Below are 15,514 nucleotides of genomic sequence, written 5' to 3' on the forward strand. Positions count from 1 at the left end.
TGAATTTTTTGGCATTCTAGTACATACAAAAGTTATGTTTATACTATACTGTAGTCTGTTAAGTATACAGTGTGTGTGTGCGTGCATGGTCAGTCACTTCAGCTGTGTCTAACTCTTTGCAACCTCTGTAGACCTCCAGGCTTCTCTGTCTATGAGATTCTCCAGGCAAGAATACTGGAGTAGATTGCCATGCCCTCCTCCTGGGGATCTTCCTGACCCAGGAATTGAACCTGGTGTCTCCTACATTACAGGCAGATTCTTTACCACTGAGCCACAAGTACACAATGGCGTTATATCTAAAAAAGCAAAGTACATACCTTAATGAAAAACTACTTTATTGCTGAAAGGTATTAACCATCATGACAGCAGAGTTGCCACAAATTTTAAATTTGCAAAAACAGTTGAATGAAGAAAAGCAAAACACAATAAAATAAGGTATGCCTGTATTTCTTTTAACCAAATTTAGTTAAATTTTAACCAATATGGATCATAATATTTACTATGTAACATGGTTTGCTAGCTAATGTGTTTCTGTTAGTAAATACGGATTTTATTATCATTTAAATGGTGCTGTATTCTATATTTTGCAGCTGCATCATAATTAATTTAACAGTGTTCTTCCTATTGAACATTTTGAATATCTGGAAAAACACTTCAGTGTTTGTTATTCTATCTTTGCACACTTCCTCATTGTGTTGTCATACAAATGGAATTGCTGAATCCTAGACTTGTAGGGTTGTCCTTCAGAAAGATTATATCAAATTGACTGTGGATGTATTTAGCATCATTCCTAACCTGTTCAGCCAGGTACTACTGGTATGTTTGTTGATCTGTGAGGCAGTTATAGCTTAGTGATTAAAAGCATTGGTCTGGGAGTTACACCTATCTGGGCTTATATCCTGACTCTGTTAATAATTTATCAATTGTATGACTTTGGGAAATCATATAACTTAACTTTTCTGAGCTGGTTTTATCTATCTTTGGGTAGGGGAGGTGTTAATACTTGATATATGGGATAGTTGGAAAGATAGTGGAGTTAATTTTTTAATTCCTTATTCTGGGACCCGGTACATAGTAAAGTCATAGTGTTTGAGAGATGCATTTTAAACTTGTTAAGATAAAATCTCTTAAATTTGATTCGTTATTCTTATCTTCTCATTTTTCCACCCAATACATTCTATAGCTGGGCTGAAAAAAGAGATGCACTGAACCTTGTAATCCCTGAAGACAAGGAAGATTTGGAAAAAATAATGGATGTGTACAAGGAACTGAAGCATCTAAATAGAGATTGGTCATTAGTGGAGAGCTCCGTCCTTCAGGACCCATCTGCTGGTAAGCTAGCTTTGTGTGTGTTACATGTGCATGTGCACATGTGGGTATATACCTATATGTCTGTGAGCTTTTCCTCATGTTTCTGAATCTCTTTCTGAGCTTGTGAGAGTACTTGAGAGTGTGTTCCTTGAAAGTTTAATAGATCTTACAAATAAAACTATTAAAGCCTGGGGAATATTTTACAGATAAGTATTTGATGTATTTTTATTTCTTAAATATTTATTGGTCTATTTAGCCTTTGTAATCCTTCTTGTACCCACTTTTATCATTTTGTCTTTCCTAGGTTTTAGAATTTATTGGTCTATATTTGTTCATATTTATTCTTTTATAATATTAGATATCTTTTGCATTGTGAATTGTTTTTATTCTTATCTCACTGTTTAACTCATGTCTTTTGTTCTTGACCATTTTGACTATATAAAATATTTTTAAAGAATCAGGTTTGGTTTTATTTTTTCTGTTCTTTAATGTAAAATATGCATAACATGATATCATTTTAACCACTTGTGAATGTACAATCTGGGCTTTCTATACTATTCTCTTGGTTTATGTGTGTCTTTAGGCCAGTTACATACTTAAAATTTTTTTAATAGTATTTAAATATATATAACAAAATATTTTGCCATCTAACCATTTTTTTAACGTACAGTTCAATAGTGTTACATACATTTCACATCTGTTCAACCAATCTCTAGAAATATGTTTGTTTTGTAAAAATGAAACTCCAACTTCTATTTCCGACTTCCCCCTGGCAGCCATTCTTCTACTTTAGGTCTCTATGAAGTTATTAGCCTTTTTTCTTAACTGGCTTATTTTACTTAACAGTTATCCTCAAAGTTCATTCACATTGTAGCATATGTCAAAATTTCCATCTTTTCTAAAGCTGAATAATATTACATTATATATATATAACATATCATTTGGATATTGTGTTTACTCATTCATCTGTCTTTGAATACTTGGATTGCTTTTAACTTTTGACTTTTGTGATTAATGCTGCTATGAATATAAGTATACAAATAACTCTTCAAGACCCTGCCTTCAGTTCGTTAGGGTATATATATCCAGAATTGGACTTGCTGGGTCATATGGCAATTCTGTTTTTTAAAACTTCTGTCCTTTTTTCCATATTTATTACACTATTTTACATTCCCCCAACAGTACACAAGTTTTAGTATCTCCAAATCCTCATCACAACTAGGTTTTTGGTTTTGGTTTTTTGATAGCAGCCATCCTAATGGGTATACGGTGGTATCTCATTGTGGTTTTGGTTTGCATTTCCTTAGTAATTAGTGATATTGAGAATCTTTTCATCTGCTTATTAGCTATTTGCATATCCTCTCTGGGCAAATGTCTGTTCGAATCCTTTGCTCATTTTTAAGCCTTAGGTTTTTTTGGTTGTTGTTCATTCATACTCTTTAATTGCTGTAGTGGTTTTGTAGTAAGTTTTGAAGTCAGAGAATGTGAGTCCTCCCAACTTTATTCTTTTTTTCAAGATTGTTTAGCTGTTTGGGATCCCTTACACTTCTAGATGAATCTGAGCATCAACTTTTCCATTTCTGCCCAAAAGGCTCTAGGAATTTTGATAGGAATTTCATTTAACCTATAAATTGTTTTGGGTAGTATTAACAGATGACCTTGGAGAAGGCAATGGCACCCCACTCCAGTACTCTTGCCTGGAAAATCCCATGGATGGAGAAGGCTGGTAGGCTGCAGTCCATGGGGTCACTAAGAGTCGGACACGACTGAGCGACTTCACTTTCACTTTTCACCTTCATGCATTAGAGAAGGAAATGGCAACCCACTCCAGTGTTCTTGCCTGGAGAGTCCCAGGCATGGGGGAGCCGGGTGGGCTGCCATCTATGGGGTCGCACAGAATTGGACACGACTGAAGCGACTTAGCAGCAACAGATGACCAGTGACTTAAGTCTTCCTATCGTTTCCAAATTTCCTTCAGTAATTCTTTGTAGTTTTCATTGTACAAGTCTTTCACCTCCTTGGCTAGATTTATATATAAGTATTTAATTCTTTTATATGCTATTATAAAAGAAATTGCTTTCTTAATATTTTTTGCTGATTGTTTATTGCTGGTGTACAGAAACACAGCTTTTTGTGTGTTTATACTTTACCCAGGAACTTGGGGTTTGGTTTGTTAGCACAAGTAGCTTTCTTGTGGATTTTTTGAGATTTTCTTTGTATAGACTCATGTTGTCTGTGAGTAGAGACCATTTTACTTCTTCCTTTCCTATATGGATGTCTTTTTATTTCGTTTGTTGTCTAATGGTTCTGGCTATCACTTTCAGTAACAGTGTTGAATAGTAGTGGTCAAAGTGGAAATCCTTGTCTTTTTCTGGATCTTCAGGGGAAAGCTTTCAGTCTTTTGCCAATGAGTATTATGTTAACTGTGAGTTTTTCAGGAATACTCTTTATTGTGTTGAGGAATTTCCCCTCTATTCCTAGCTTTATGAGATTTTTTTTTATCATAAAAGGGTATTGGATTATGTCTAATAAGAATCCTGTATCAATTGAGATGATCAAGTGTTTTTTTCCCCTTTGCTCTATTAATGTAATATATTGCATTGATCCACTTTCTTAGGTTGAACTATGTTTGCATTCAGGAGCTAAATCCCACTTGGTCATGGTGCATAATTCTTTTAATATGCTGTTGGATTTTATTTGCTAATATTTTGTTGAGTTTTTTACATTTATAAAGGATATTGGTCTTTAATTTTCCTCTTGTAATGCTTTTATCTGACTTTGATTTTAGGCAGTAGTTGCCAGGGCAGTGGCTTCATAGAATGAGATAGGAACTGTTCCCTTCCCTTCAATTTTTTGGATGAAGTTGAAAAGAATTAGTATTAATGCTTTTAAAAATATTTGGTAAAATTCACCAGTGAAGCTATTTGGTCCAGGACTTTAGTTCTTTGGAAGGTTTTTGATTACCGCTTCAGTCTTTTTGCTTGTTATTGATCTGCTGAGATTTTCTATTTCTTCTTGAGTCAGTTTAGTTAATTTATATATTTTTCCCTTTCTTCTAAGCTGTCTAATTTGTTGGTATACAGTTGGTCATAGTATCCTCTTATGTTCTTATTGCTGAACGTTTGTATTGATGTCCCCACATTCATTTCTGATTTCGGTAGTTTATTTTCTGTCTCTTATTTTCATTGTCAACCTAGCTGAAGATTTGTCAGTTCTGTTAATCATTTCAAAGACCCAACTTTGGTTTTATTAATTTTCTCTGTTGTTTTTCTGTTATCTGTTTTGTCTGTCCCTGGTCTATCTTTATTAGTTCCTTCTTTCTACCATCTTTGGGTTTAGTTTGTTCTTTTTTTTTTCCAGTTCCTTAAGTTGTAAAGTTAATTTGAAATCTTTCTTCTTTTTCTTATGTAAGCATTTACAGCTATAAAATTTCCCTCTTACCATTGCTTTCACTGAATCCCACAAGTTTTGGTATGTTGTATTTTTATTTTCATTTGTCACTGAGTGTTTTCTAATTTCTCTTTTGATTTGTTCTTAACCAATTGGTTAATTTCTCTTTTCAGTTCAGTTCAGTCGCTCAGTCGTGTCCGACTCTTTGCAACCCCATGAATTGCAGCACGCCAGGCCTCCCTGTCCATCACCAACTCCTGGAGTTCACTCAGACTCGCATCCATCGAGTTAGTGATGCCATCCAGCCATCTTATCCTTGGTTGTCCCCTTCTTCTCCTGCCCCCAGTCCCTCCCAGCATCAAAGTCTTTTCCAATGAGTCAACTCTTCGCATGAGGTGGCCAAAGTACTGGAGTTTCAGCTTTAGCACCAGTCCTTCCAAAGAAATCCCAGGGCTGATCTCCTTCAGAATGGACTGGTTGGATCTCCTTGCAGTCCAAGGGACTCTCAAGAGTCTTCTCCAACACCACACTTCAAAAGCATCAATTCTTCGGCACTCAGCCTTCTTCACTGTCCAACTCTCATATCCATGCATGACTACTGGAAAAACGATAACCTTGACTAGACGGACCTTAGTCGGCAAAGTAATATCTCTGCTTTTCAATATGCCATCTAGGTTGGTCATAACTTTCCTTCCAAGGAGTAAGCATCTTTTAATTTCATGGCTGCAGTCACCATCTGCAGTGATTTTGGAGCCCCCAAAATAAAGTCTGACACTGTTTCCGCATCTATTTCCCATGGAGTGATGGGACCAGATGCCATGATCTTCGTTTTCTGAATGTTGAGCTTTAAGCCGACTTTTTCACTCTCCTCCTTCACTTTCATCAAGAGGCTTTTTAGTTCCTCTTCTCTTTCTGCCATAAGGGTGGTGTCATCTGCATATCTGAGGTTATTGATATTTCTCCTGGCAATCTTGGTTCCAGCTTGTGCTTCTTCCAGCCCAGCATTTCTCATGATGTACTCTGCATATAAGTTAAATAAGCAGGGTGACAATATACAGCCTTTACGTACTCTTTTTCCTATTTGGAACCAGTCTGTTTTGTTCTTAACCAATTGGTTAATTTCTCCATATTTGTGAGCTTCAACTTCTAGTCAGAGAAGATGCTTTGTATGATATATATCTTTAAAACTATGTTGTCACTTATTTTGTGGCCTAGCATATGAGGTAGCTTAGAGAATGTCCAATGTACACTTGAGAAGACATGCACTTGAAAAAAATATTCTATTGTTGGATGGATTGTTCTTCATATTTCTTAGATCTAGCTGCTTTATTGTGTTTCTCAAGGGCTCTGTTTCCTTTTTCATCTTTTGTCATCTATTCATTATTGAAAGTAGAATATTGAAATCTCCAACTATTTCTGTAGAAGTATCTATTATGGACATCAGACAGTGCAGGAGAAGAATGTGATGCGGCAGAAGGGGCAGAAAACTGAGTGCATACAGGGTGTCACCTTTCTTCCCCTTGAAACCTTTTTACTCATCTCCATTCCTTACTCCATTTGGATTTCCTATAGCAAAGAAACCCATTCATGTGTATGGAATCAACTGTTTATAGTCTTTTCACACTGCAGCTTTGGGAAAACTCCATTCCTTGATTTGTGTTTGTCTTAGCCTTCCTGGTGTGCAGTTACTGCTGTAGAAAAGTATTAATAGCTTCATTTCATACAAACATAAGTAACTTCCAAACACTTAATGTAGAAGACTAAAAATGTATCTGGTATTTAAGTAATCTGAACCAGTTCTGCAAGTGACTGTGTTTTGTATTACTGTGAAGATATGAAAATGTAGCTAATTACAATTTAAAGAGTGTTCTACATAACTTCTTAATTTCTACATTCCCTCCCTTACTCTTCTTCAGAGATTTCCTTTCAGTAAGCAACTTTTCCATCCTCTTAATGTATTCCTTTTTAGTAGGAATCCAGAAGTATAAGATTGAATGGAAGAGCATTCTACATTTTGGGGCTGGGGGATCACAGATTTAAATGCCTCCTGTATCATATGTGAGGGAGGTCTTGCGTATCTGTGACAACAGGGAGTTTACTTCTTCACTCTTCATTTGCTGCTGTTTAAGTTGACAACTTCCCTTCCCAATAAAAACTCACTTACACCTCCTGCCTTTGTAGTTCTGGTATTCACTTTACTATGTAATAGAAGTAGCATGTTGCTGCCAGAATACAACCATTGCTTTTGGCAAATTAAAGTGCATGTCATTTCTTAATACACTAGAAAGGGGGAAAAAAAGCACACAGTCCAGTCTAAAACATTAGTACTTTTCCATGCAGATTTGTGCACATGTGAGAGGGTGTCCAGTTTGTCTAGTGATTGTTATTTAGAGAGTTGGACCACTATTGTATGTTGCTAATCATTGACTGTAGTCCCAAAAAAGCCTTGTGAAAATGTTATGCCCTATGTAACAGCAGAGTAACATAAAATAAAAGTACATTTTATAAACAAAAAAAAAAAACAGTGCTGCAATGAACACTGGGGTACATGTGTCTCTTTCAATTCTGGTTTCCTTGGTGTGTATGCCCAGCAGTGGGATTGCTGGGTCATAAGGCAGCTCTATTTGCAATTTTTAAAGGAATCTCCACACTGTTTTCCATAGTGGCTGTACTAGTTTGCATTCCCACCAACAGTGTAAGAGGCTTCCCTTTTCTCCACATCCTCTCCAGCATTTATTGCTTGTAGACTTTTGGATTGCAGCCATTCTGACTGGTGTGAAATGGTACCTCATTGTGGTCTTGATTTGCATTTCTCTGATAATGAGTGATGTTCAGCATCTTTTCATGTGTTTGTTAGCCATCCGTATGTCTTCTTTGGAGAAATGTCTATTTAATTCTTTGGCCCATTTTTTGATTGGGTTGTTTATTTTTCTGGAGTTGAGCTGTATAAGTTGCTTGTATATTTTTGAGATTAGTTGTTTTGTCAGTTGCTTCATTTGCTATTGTTTTCTCCCATTCAGAAGGCTGTCTTTTCACCTTACTTATAGTTTCCTTTGTTGTGCAGAAGCTTTTAACTTTAATTAGATCCCATTTGTTTATTTTTGCTTTTATTTCCAGTATTCTGGGAGGTGGATCATAGAGGATGCTGCTGTGATTTATGTTGAAGAGTGTTTTGCCTATGTTCTCCTCTAGGAGTTTTAGTTTCTGGTCTTACGTTTAGATCTTTAATCCATTTTGAGTTTATTTCTGTGTGTTGTACCACAGCTTTCTTATCGATTCGTCTGCTGATGGACATCTAGTTGCTTCCATGTCCTGGCTATTATAAACAATACTGCGATGAACATTGGGGTACGCGTGTCTCTTTCAATTCTGGTTTTCTCAGGGTGTATGCCCATCAGTGGGATTGCTGAGTCATATGGCAGTTCTGTTTCCAGTTTTTTAAGGAATCTCCACACTGTTCTCCATAGTGGCTGTACTGGTTTGCATTCCCACCAACAGTGTAAGAGGCTTCCCTTTTCTCCACACCCTCTCCAGCATTCATTGTTTGTAGACTTTTGAATAGCAGCCATTCTGACTGGCGTGAGATGGTACCTCATTGTGGTTTTGATTTGCATTTCTCTGATAATGAGTGATGTTGAGCATCTTTTCATGTGTTTGTTAAACAGCTGTATGTCTTCTTTGGAGAAATGTCTGTTTAGTTCTTCAGCCCATTTTTTGATTGGGTCATTTATTTTTCTGGAATTGAGCTGCAGGAACTGCTTGTATATTTTTGAGATTAATTCTTTGTCAGTTGCTTCATTTGCTATTATTTTCTCCCATTCTGAAGAATGTCTTTTCACCTTGCGTATGGTTTCCTTCATTGTGCAAAAGCTTTTAAGTTTAATTAGGTCCCATTTGTTTATTTTTGCTTTTATTTCCATTAGTCTGGGAGGTGGGTCATAGAGCATCCTGCTGTGATTTATGTCAGAGAGTGTTTTCCCTATGTTTTCCTCTAGGAGTTTTATAGTTTCTGGTCTTATGTTTAAATCTTTAATCCATCTTGAGTTTATTTTTGTGTTGGTGTTAGAAAGTGTTCTAGTTTCATTCTTTTACAAGTGGTTGACCAGTTTCCCCAGCATTGCTTGTTAGAGAGATTGTCTTTTCTCCATTGTATATTTTTGCCTCCTTTGTCAAAGATAAGGTGTCCATAGGTGTGTGGATTTATCTCTGGGCTTTCTATTTTGTTCCATTGATCTATATTTCTGTCTTTGTGCCTGTACCATACTGTCTTGATGGCTGTAGCTTTGTAGTAGAGCCTGAAGTCAGGCAAGTTGATTCCTCCAGGTCCATTCTTCTTTCTCAAGATTGCTTTGGCTCTTTGAGGTTTTTTGTATTTCCATACAAATTGTGAAATTATTTGTTCTAGTTCTCTAAAAAATACTGTTGATAGCTTGATAGGGATTGCATTGAATCTGTAGATTGCTTTGGGTAGTATACTCATTTTCACTATATTGATTCTTCTGATCCACAAACATGTTATATTTCTTCATCTATTTGTGTCATCTTTGATTTCTTTCATCAGTGTTTTGGTTTTTTTTTCATTTTTTTTTTTCATCAGTGTTTTATAGTTTTCTATATAGAGGTCTTTTGTTTCTTTAGGTAGATTTATTCCTAAGTGTTTTATTCTTTTCATTGCAATGGTGAATGGAATTGTTTCCTTAATTTCTCTGTTTTCTTATTGTTAGTGTATAGGAATGCAAGGGATTTCTGTGTGTTGATTTTATATCCTGCAACTTTACTATATTCATTGATTAGCTCTAGTAATTTTCTGGTGGAGTCTTTAGGGTTTTCTGTGTAGAGAATCATGTCATCTGCAAACAGTGAGAGTTTTACTTCTATTCCAATCTGAATTCCTTTTGTTTCTTTTTTTCTCTGATGGCTGTGGCTAAAACTTCTAAAACTATGTTGAATAGTAGTGGTGAGAGTGGGCACCCTTGTCTTGTTCCTGACTTTAGGGAAAATGCTTTCAATTTTTCACCATCGAGGATAATGTTTGCTGTGGGTTTGTCATATATGGCTTTTATTATGTTGAGGTATGTTCCCTCTATGCCTGCTTTCTGGAGGTTTTTTTTTTTATTATAAATGGATGTGAATTTTGTCAAAGGCTTTCTCTGCCTCTATTGAGATAATCATGTGGTTTTTATCTTTCAATTTGTTAAGGTGGTGTATCATGTTGATTGATTTGTGGATATTAAAGAATCCTTGCATCCCTGGGATAAAGCCCACTTGGTCATGATGTATGATCTTTTTAATATGTTGTTGGATTCTGTTTGATAGAATTTTGTTAAGGATTTCTGCATCTATGTTCATCAGTGATATTGGCCTGTAGTTTTCTTTTTTTGTGGCAAGGGATGGGCATTTTCAGGATCTGGACCACCACCCACTTTTTGACTTTTATAGTTGGCCTTGGGACTGTCATGGCACCTATGGGTATGTCATTTAGCTTGCTGATGTGTTATCATAATGAGGTGTGCACTGAGGCTCAAGATCTAGTGGATGTGGACTTGGACCTTTTTGGCTCTAATCAGTTTATGTCATGTTCTCAGGCTGCATTATTCTTCTAAAGGTTGTGCCTGGTCCACTTCTGTCTGAACAGGTCTGGTAGGTTTTTAACTGAGTGCCAGGATTATGAATTTTACCTTGAATTTTGTGATATTCTTTATAGAGTGTTTTTATTCTAGCAAGCATTTAAATACAGGTCAGTTTTATCCCTTTGAAGCTTGCTTTTATTTTTTGTTAAGGTGAATCTAGAGTGGTCTGTATTCTGTGGATTAACTCCTCCTGCAAGACCCATTTTTTTTGGGATTTCTAGTGAGTGCTCTGTATATTGAGCAAAGTTTCCCATTTTGATAGTGGGAAGTCAAATGATTTCTTGCCTTATATAAATGATGAGAATTGTTTAGATCTAAAATTCTTGATTATTATTTTTCCTCTACAGTATTTCTTTGTCTAGTTTTTTGGATTTTTGCCTAATGTAAGTATAGAATAGTATTATAGCCAAAGAATAGAGGAGACCCATTTTTAGATTTCAGGACCTTTTTTTGTGTGTGTGTGTTTCCCTCTTCTTTGATACTCTGTTTTGCAGTTTCTTACCGCCTTGGCATCCTCAGCAGTGATGTTAAGAATTTGTCTCCAGGCAGAAATATGGGGCTATCATAAGGTTCTCATTGTCTCTTTTATTGTTCTTAAGGATTAGTCCTGCTCTGCTCTGCTTTTTGTCCAATTTGATTTATTTTGTCCAGTTTTCCAGCTGCTCATGGTGAAAGAGAACAGTCTTGTAGCATTTAATATTTGTGGGGAGAAGCAGAAGTCAGAATATTATTATTTTGATTTTCTAAGTCTAGTAAAATGAGTTATTATGAGTTTCTTTAAAAATATCTTTCTGAAAACATTTATTTTTCTGTTCCAAATAGAATTTATTCATTTTTTAGCCCTATTTCAAGCATGCCAAAAATTGAAGGAATTTTTCCTCAGAACTTTTGTTGTTCTAGTGTCCAGTGTAACTAATGGACAGACTGATACCAGTCTGATTCTCCCTTCTTTGTAGAACACCTGTTTTTTTTTTTTTTTTCTTCTCTTGCAAGGTCTTACCTTTATCTTTGGGCTAAGATTTCACAATGGTACTTTGGGAGGTTTTTGTTTGTTAGTTTCATTTTTTCAGGTTGACACTTGGTGAGTGCATTAAATACAAGAGATTGTGTTTTTCTTTAGTTCTGGAAAACTGTATTTCTCATAATTTCTTCTGTTTTCTCTCTTCTTTCTTTCTGGAGCTTACATTACCTGGATAGGGAATCTCCTGCATTGATCCTGTTTTTCTCATATTTTTCATTTCTTTGCCTGTTTTTTATACTTCCTAGAACTGGAAATTTTACTTAGAATTTAATTTTTTGACAGTCATTTTGAAATTCTAAAATCTTTTTTATTTTTATGATCATTGTTCTTTTTACAAAATGTTTTGCATTTGTGTTTTGGATGTATTGTCTATCAACTTAAATATCTCTTAAGTGTTATTTATCAGTTTTAAGGAAAGTTTTATCTGTTCCCATTATTATGTGTTTATCCAGGAACCCTTTTTCTCCATTTTTGTATTATCATGGATTCTGATGTTGGAGGGTTTCATTATATACTTGGTGAACAATGATTTAAAAAATCATTTGTTCATATCAGAGAGGGTTGGTATCAGAGAGGTTAAGTTGAAGGAGAAAAATTAAAACCTCTGAAAATACTGAAAATGTAAGCAGAATGTTTATCTTGGTAGAATTTGGGTTAGCTGTTGGGGAGGCTGCTAATCATACTCCAGGAAACATCAAAATGCCAGTGTATCTGGTCTTTTTCATGGGGATACTTAATTCCTTATAGAACAACACTCTGACTTTTTAAAACAGCTTTGTTGAGGAGCTATTTGCATACCATAAAATTCATTTATTTTAAGTATACAATTAAATGGCTTTGGGAAATTTAGGTTGAGTGCAGAGCTTACCTCTAGTATTTTCCTTCTTTTACGAGTGTAGCCTCCAAGTCAGTTTACATTAATTGCTATCCAGTGCCTTCAAATAATTGTTTTATTGATTCTGTTCATATTTTATATTTGCTTTTTGTGGGAAAGTTGCATCACTGTAAGCTACTTTATCATGGCCAAAACCAGAAGCCCCAAATCTATTGAACTTTTGATTCAATTTTTATGTATTTCAGTTTGGATAGTGTTTGTCACCTTCTTGCAGTTTTATCGTATTTCAAGTCCCTATTCCATTTCTTCAGATACATTAAATATATTCTTTCATATTACATGTCATATAATTCTAACATCTGAATTTTTAATTTTTTTTGGAGTGTTTCTGCTTTTTTTTTTCCTCCTGAGAGCTATTAATATTTGCTTTCCTTGGACTTCTTTTTGTGGAAATTATTCTTTGAAATCTGCTTGAAAGTGAGTTCCTCTAGAAACAATTTTCATTTGCATTAATAAGCTACCTTGCAGTACTACCAATGATTTATTAATCTTATCCATTGTTTTCAATTCCAGGATTTATTTTAGAACATTTCTGTGGCTCAGTGGTAAAGAATTTGCCTACCAATGCAGGAAGTGCGTGTTTGATTCCTGGGTCAGGAAGGTCCCCTGGAGAAGGAAATGGCAACTCACTCCAGTATTCTTGTCTGGGAAATCTCATGGACAGAGGAACCTGATGGGCTACATCCAGGAGGTCACAAAGAGCCGAATATGACTTAGCAACTGAGCACTGCATGTGCAGTAAAACTGTTTATGATGGAAGTGTTTTATATCTGCACTATCCAACATGGTAGTTATTAGCCATATCTGACTACTGAGCATTTAAAATGTAATTTAATTAGTATGATTGAGGGACTGAATTTTAAATTTTATTTAATTTTAATAAATTTACAGTCTAATAACCACATGTAGCCAGTAGTTACTGTGTTGGAGGATAGTTTTAGAAAGTCATTGCCCCAGCTCCCCCATTCCCACTATTTCCAGATGATTTCAATTTTGTGTAAAGTATTGAGGTCTGATAGTATGCTCTGGTCTGTTCTTTGTTGTTGTTTAGTCACTAAGTCGTGTCTGACTCTTTCACAGCCCCATGGACTGTCGCCCACCAGGCTCCTCTGTCCATGGAATTTCCCAAGCAAGAATACTGGAGTGAGTTGCCCTTTCCTTCTCCAGGGGATCTTCCTGACAGGAATCGAACCCACAAGTTGCAGTCTGTTCTTTACTGGATCATTTCCTTTTATCAGTAATTTCATGTGATCTTTTTTTCTTTCTCCTTTAACTTTCTCCCTCTCAGGTGTGTGGAAGTGTTTTCTTCCAGGCTCACATCATTGCACAGGTTTTTCCCTACAGAGGAGGATGTAATTGGGACTGCTAAGGCCCTGCTGCTTCTTCAGCACACATACAAACTGGATCTGACAACTCTTTCCAGGGGAGCCCTGCCAGGTAAGCAACATGCATGGGTTCCCTTTGTGAACATTTGCTTTAGAGCTGCTTTTCTTGTCTTTAGAACTTGGAATTTTTTTCCTGTAGGACTTGAGAAATACAGAGGAAGAAACTACTTTTTGCCTTTTTCATGTGGCTGTGAGGTGTTCTGAGAACTCTGGACCTTTCATGGAAATTTAGGAAATAAAAACCAGAAACACTTCATGTTCTAAGAAACTGGAATCTGATTTTAGGAAGTAGAAGAGAAATTGAACATTTATGCTTGGGTGGATTTGGTATAATAGGCAGATGACTTTCAAAACTTTGTGAGAAATGGAATATTTCCTACCATATCAGTAAACAAAGATGTCACAGTCATCAGTGATTGCAGCCCTCCAACATGAGCCAGTGAGACCTGAGGAAACTCAGGATTTGAAAACTAGGATACTGGCCTTAGATAAGTGAGGTGCATATCAAAGGAATGATTTAGTGAGCCCAGACTCTTGCATCTTCCCATACATAGAAAAGTGCTAAATTCCTTAATTTGAGATACCTATTTTTCCTTTAGTTAAAGTAATTTTTTTTGACATGCGTGTCCTGTTGCAAAACTGCTATATAACCTGGCTCCCCTTCCTCTCCTCCTTGGAGGGGTTCTCTTGAGGTTACTTGGAAGTGCTGCCTCCCGGGCTTTAAGTCCTAAAACTTTGAATAAAACATAACTCTCAACTTCTAGATTGTAAATATTTTAAAAAGTCTACACCTGCTTCATCAAATATAGCTTTTATTGGTGTCTCATTCTTATATTATCTTGAATTAGAACCTGCCCAGATCTCCTGATTCATGCTTATTCTCCCCATACTGCCTTATGATGTATGGCAAAACTAATACAATATCGTAAAGTAATTAACCTCCAATTAAAATAAATAAATTTATATTTAAATATTAAAAAAAGATTGTTTAAATTTAAATGTAAATTTTTTGTTAAATAAACATAAAATTCAGTTCCTCAAAAAAAAATATGTTCCTACTAATAAGGTGGTCCATGGGAACTCATTTCAGTGTCTTCTATGGGGTAAACCCCTTATCTTAACCAAACATAGTTATAAAAATAATCTGATCATTTCTGAAGCATGTATTTAGAGATAAAATATGAAGGGAAACAACTTAAGACTGGTTGTATTTGGATAGTGGGAATAGAGTGGGTGAATGATCTCTTTATTGACCTCAGTGGTCACCCTTTGTGTCCTTTATCAGGAATATCATTGTTCTTCTTGCTTCTAGGAACCAAGTATCGTTCTACCCTGAGTGTTGGTGATTGCTTCAGGCTGGGTCAGACAGCCCTCAACCATTCAATGCTTTGGATGCAGCAAGCGCTAAAGCAACTGAATGCAGGGGAGCATAGCACTATCTCCAAGGGTCAAGTCCTGGACCATATCAGTGTATCAGCTTCTGGCTTGGGGACCTGTACAAGGCAGTGGACTTCACCCAGGAGTCTTGGTAATACCCTTGGGAGCTAGGGAAACAAGTAATTTGCTCTATGTTGACCTGCTCCTTCATCCCACTTACCAACTTACCCACCTCCCCTCGCCTTAGGTGGAATATTCCATAGAGTTCTTGTGACTCAATTGTGTTAGTCAAGGAAGACTACACTATGGTAACAAATAAACTCCTGAATCTTTAAGACAAGAAAGGTATGAAATTTTACTTTTCATCCATGCAGAGTCCTCCTGCAGGTTGGGTGGCTTTTCTAAATGTTGACCCAAGAATTTAGATTTTTTTCTAGGGAATTTCCTGGCAGTCTAGTGGTTAGAATGCTGCACTTCCACTACAGGGGGCCTGAGTTCAATGCCT

General features: G+C 36.1%; 1 protein-coding gene across 1 annotated transcript in view; it reads left to right on the top strand.

Moving 5' to 3' along the window:
- Positions 1-15,514, top strand: part of LOC138086215 (prolyl 4-hydroxylase subunit alpha-2-like) — an 88,890-nt gene that overhangs the window by 17,507 nt on the left and 55,869 nt on the right. Inside the window, exons 3-4 of the mRNA XM_068981023.1 lie at positions 13,536-13,684; positions 14,945-15,160. Of these exons, the coding sequence (XP_068837124.1) occupies positions 13,536-13,684; positions 14,945-15,160 (365 nt within the window). The remainder of the gene's footprint in view (positions 1-13,535; positions 13,685-14,944; positions 15,161-15,514) is intronic.

The sequence above is a fragment of the Capricornis sumatraensis genome, chromosome 9 (assembly GCF_032405125.1).
Source record: "Capricornis sumatraensis isolate serow.1 chromosome 9, serow.2, whole genome shotgun sequence".
NCBI classification, from domain to species: domain Eukaryota; kingdom Metazoa; phylum Chordata; class Mammalia; order Artiodactyla; family Bovidae; genus Capricornis; species Capricornis sumatraensis.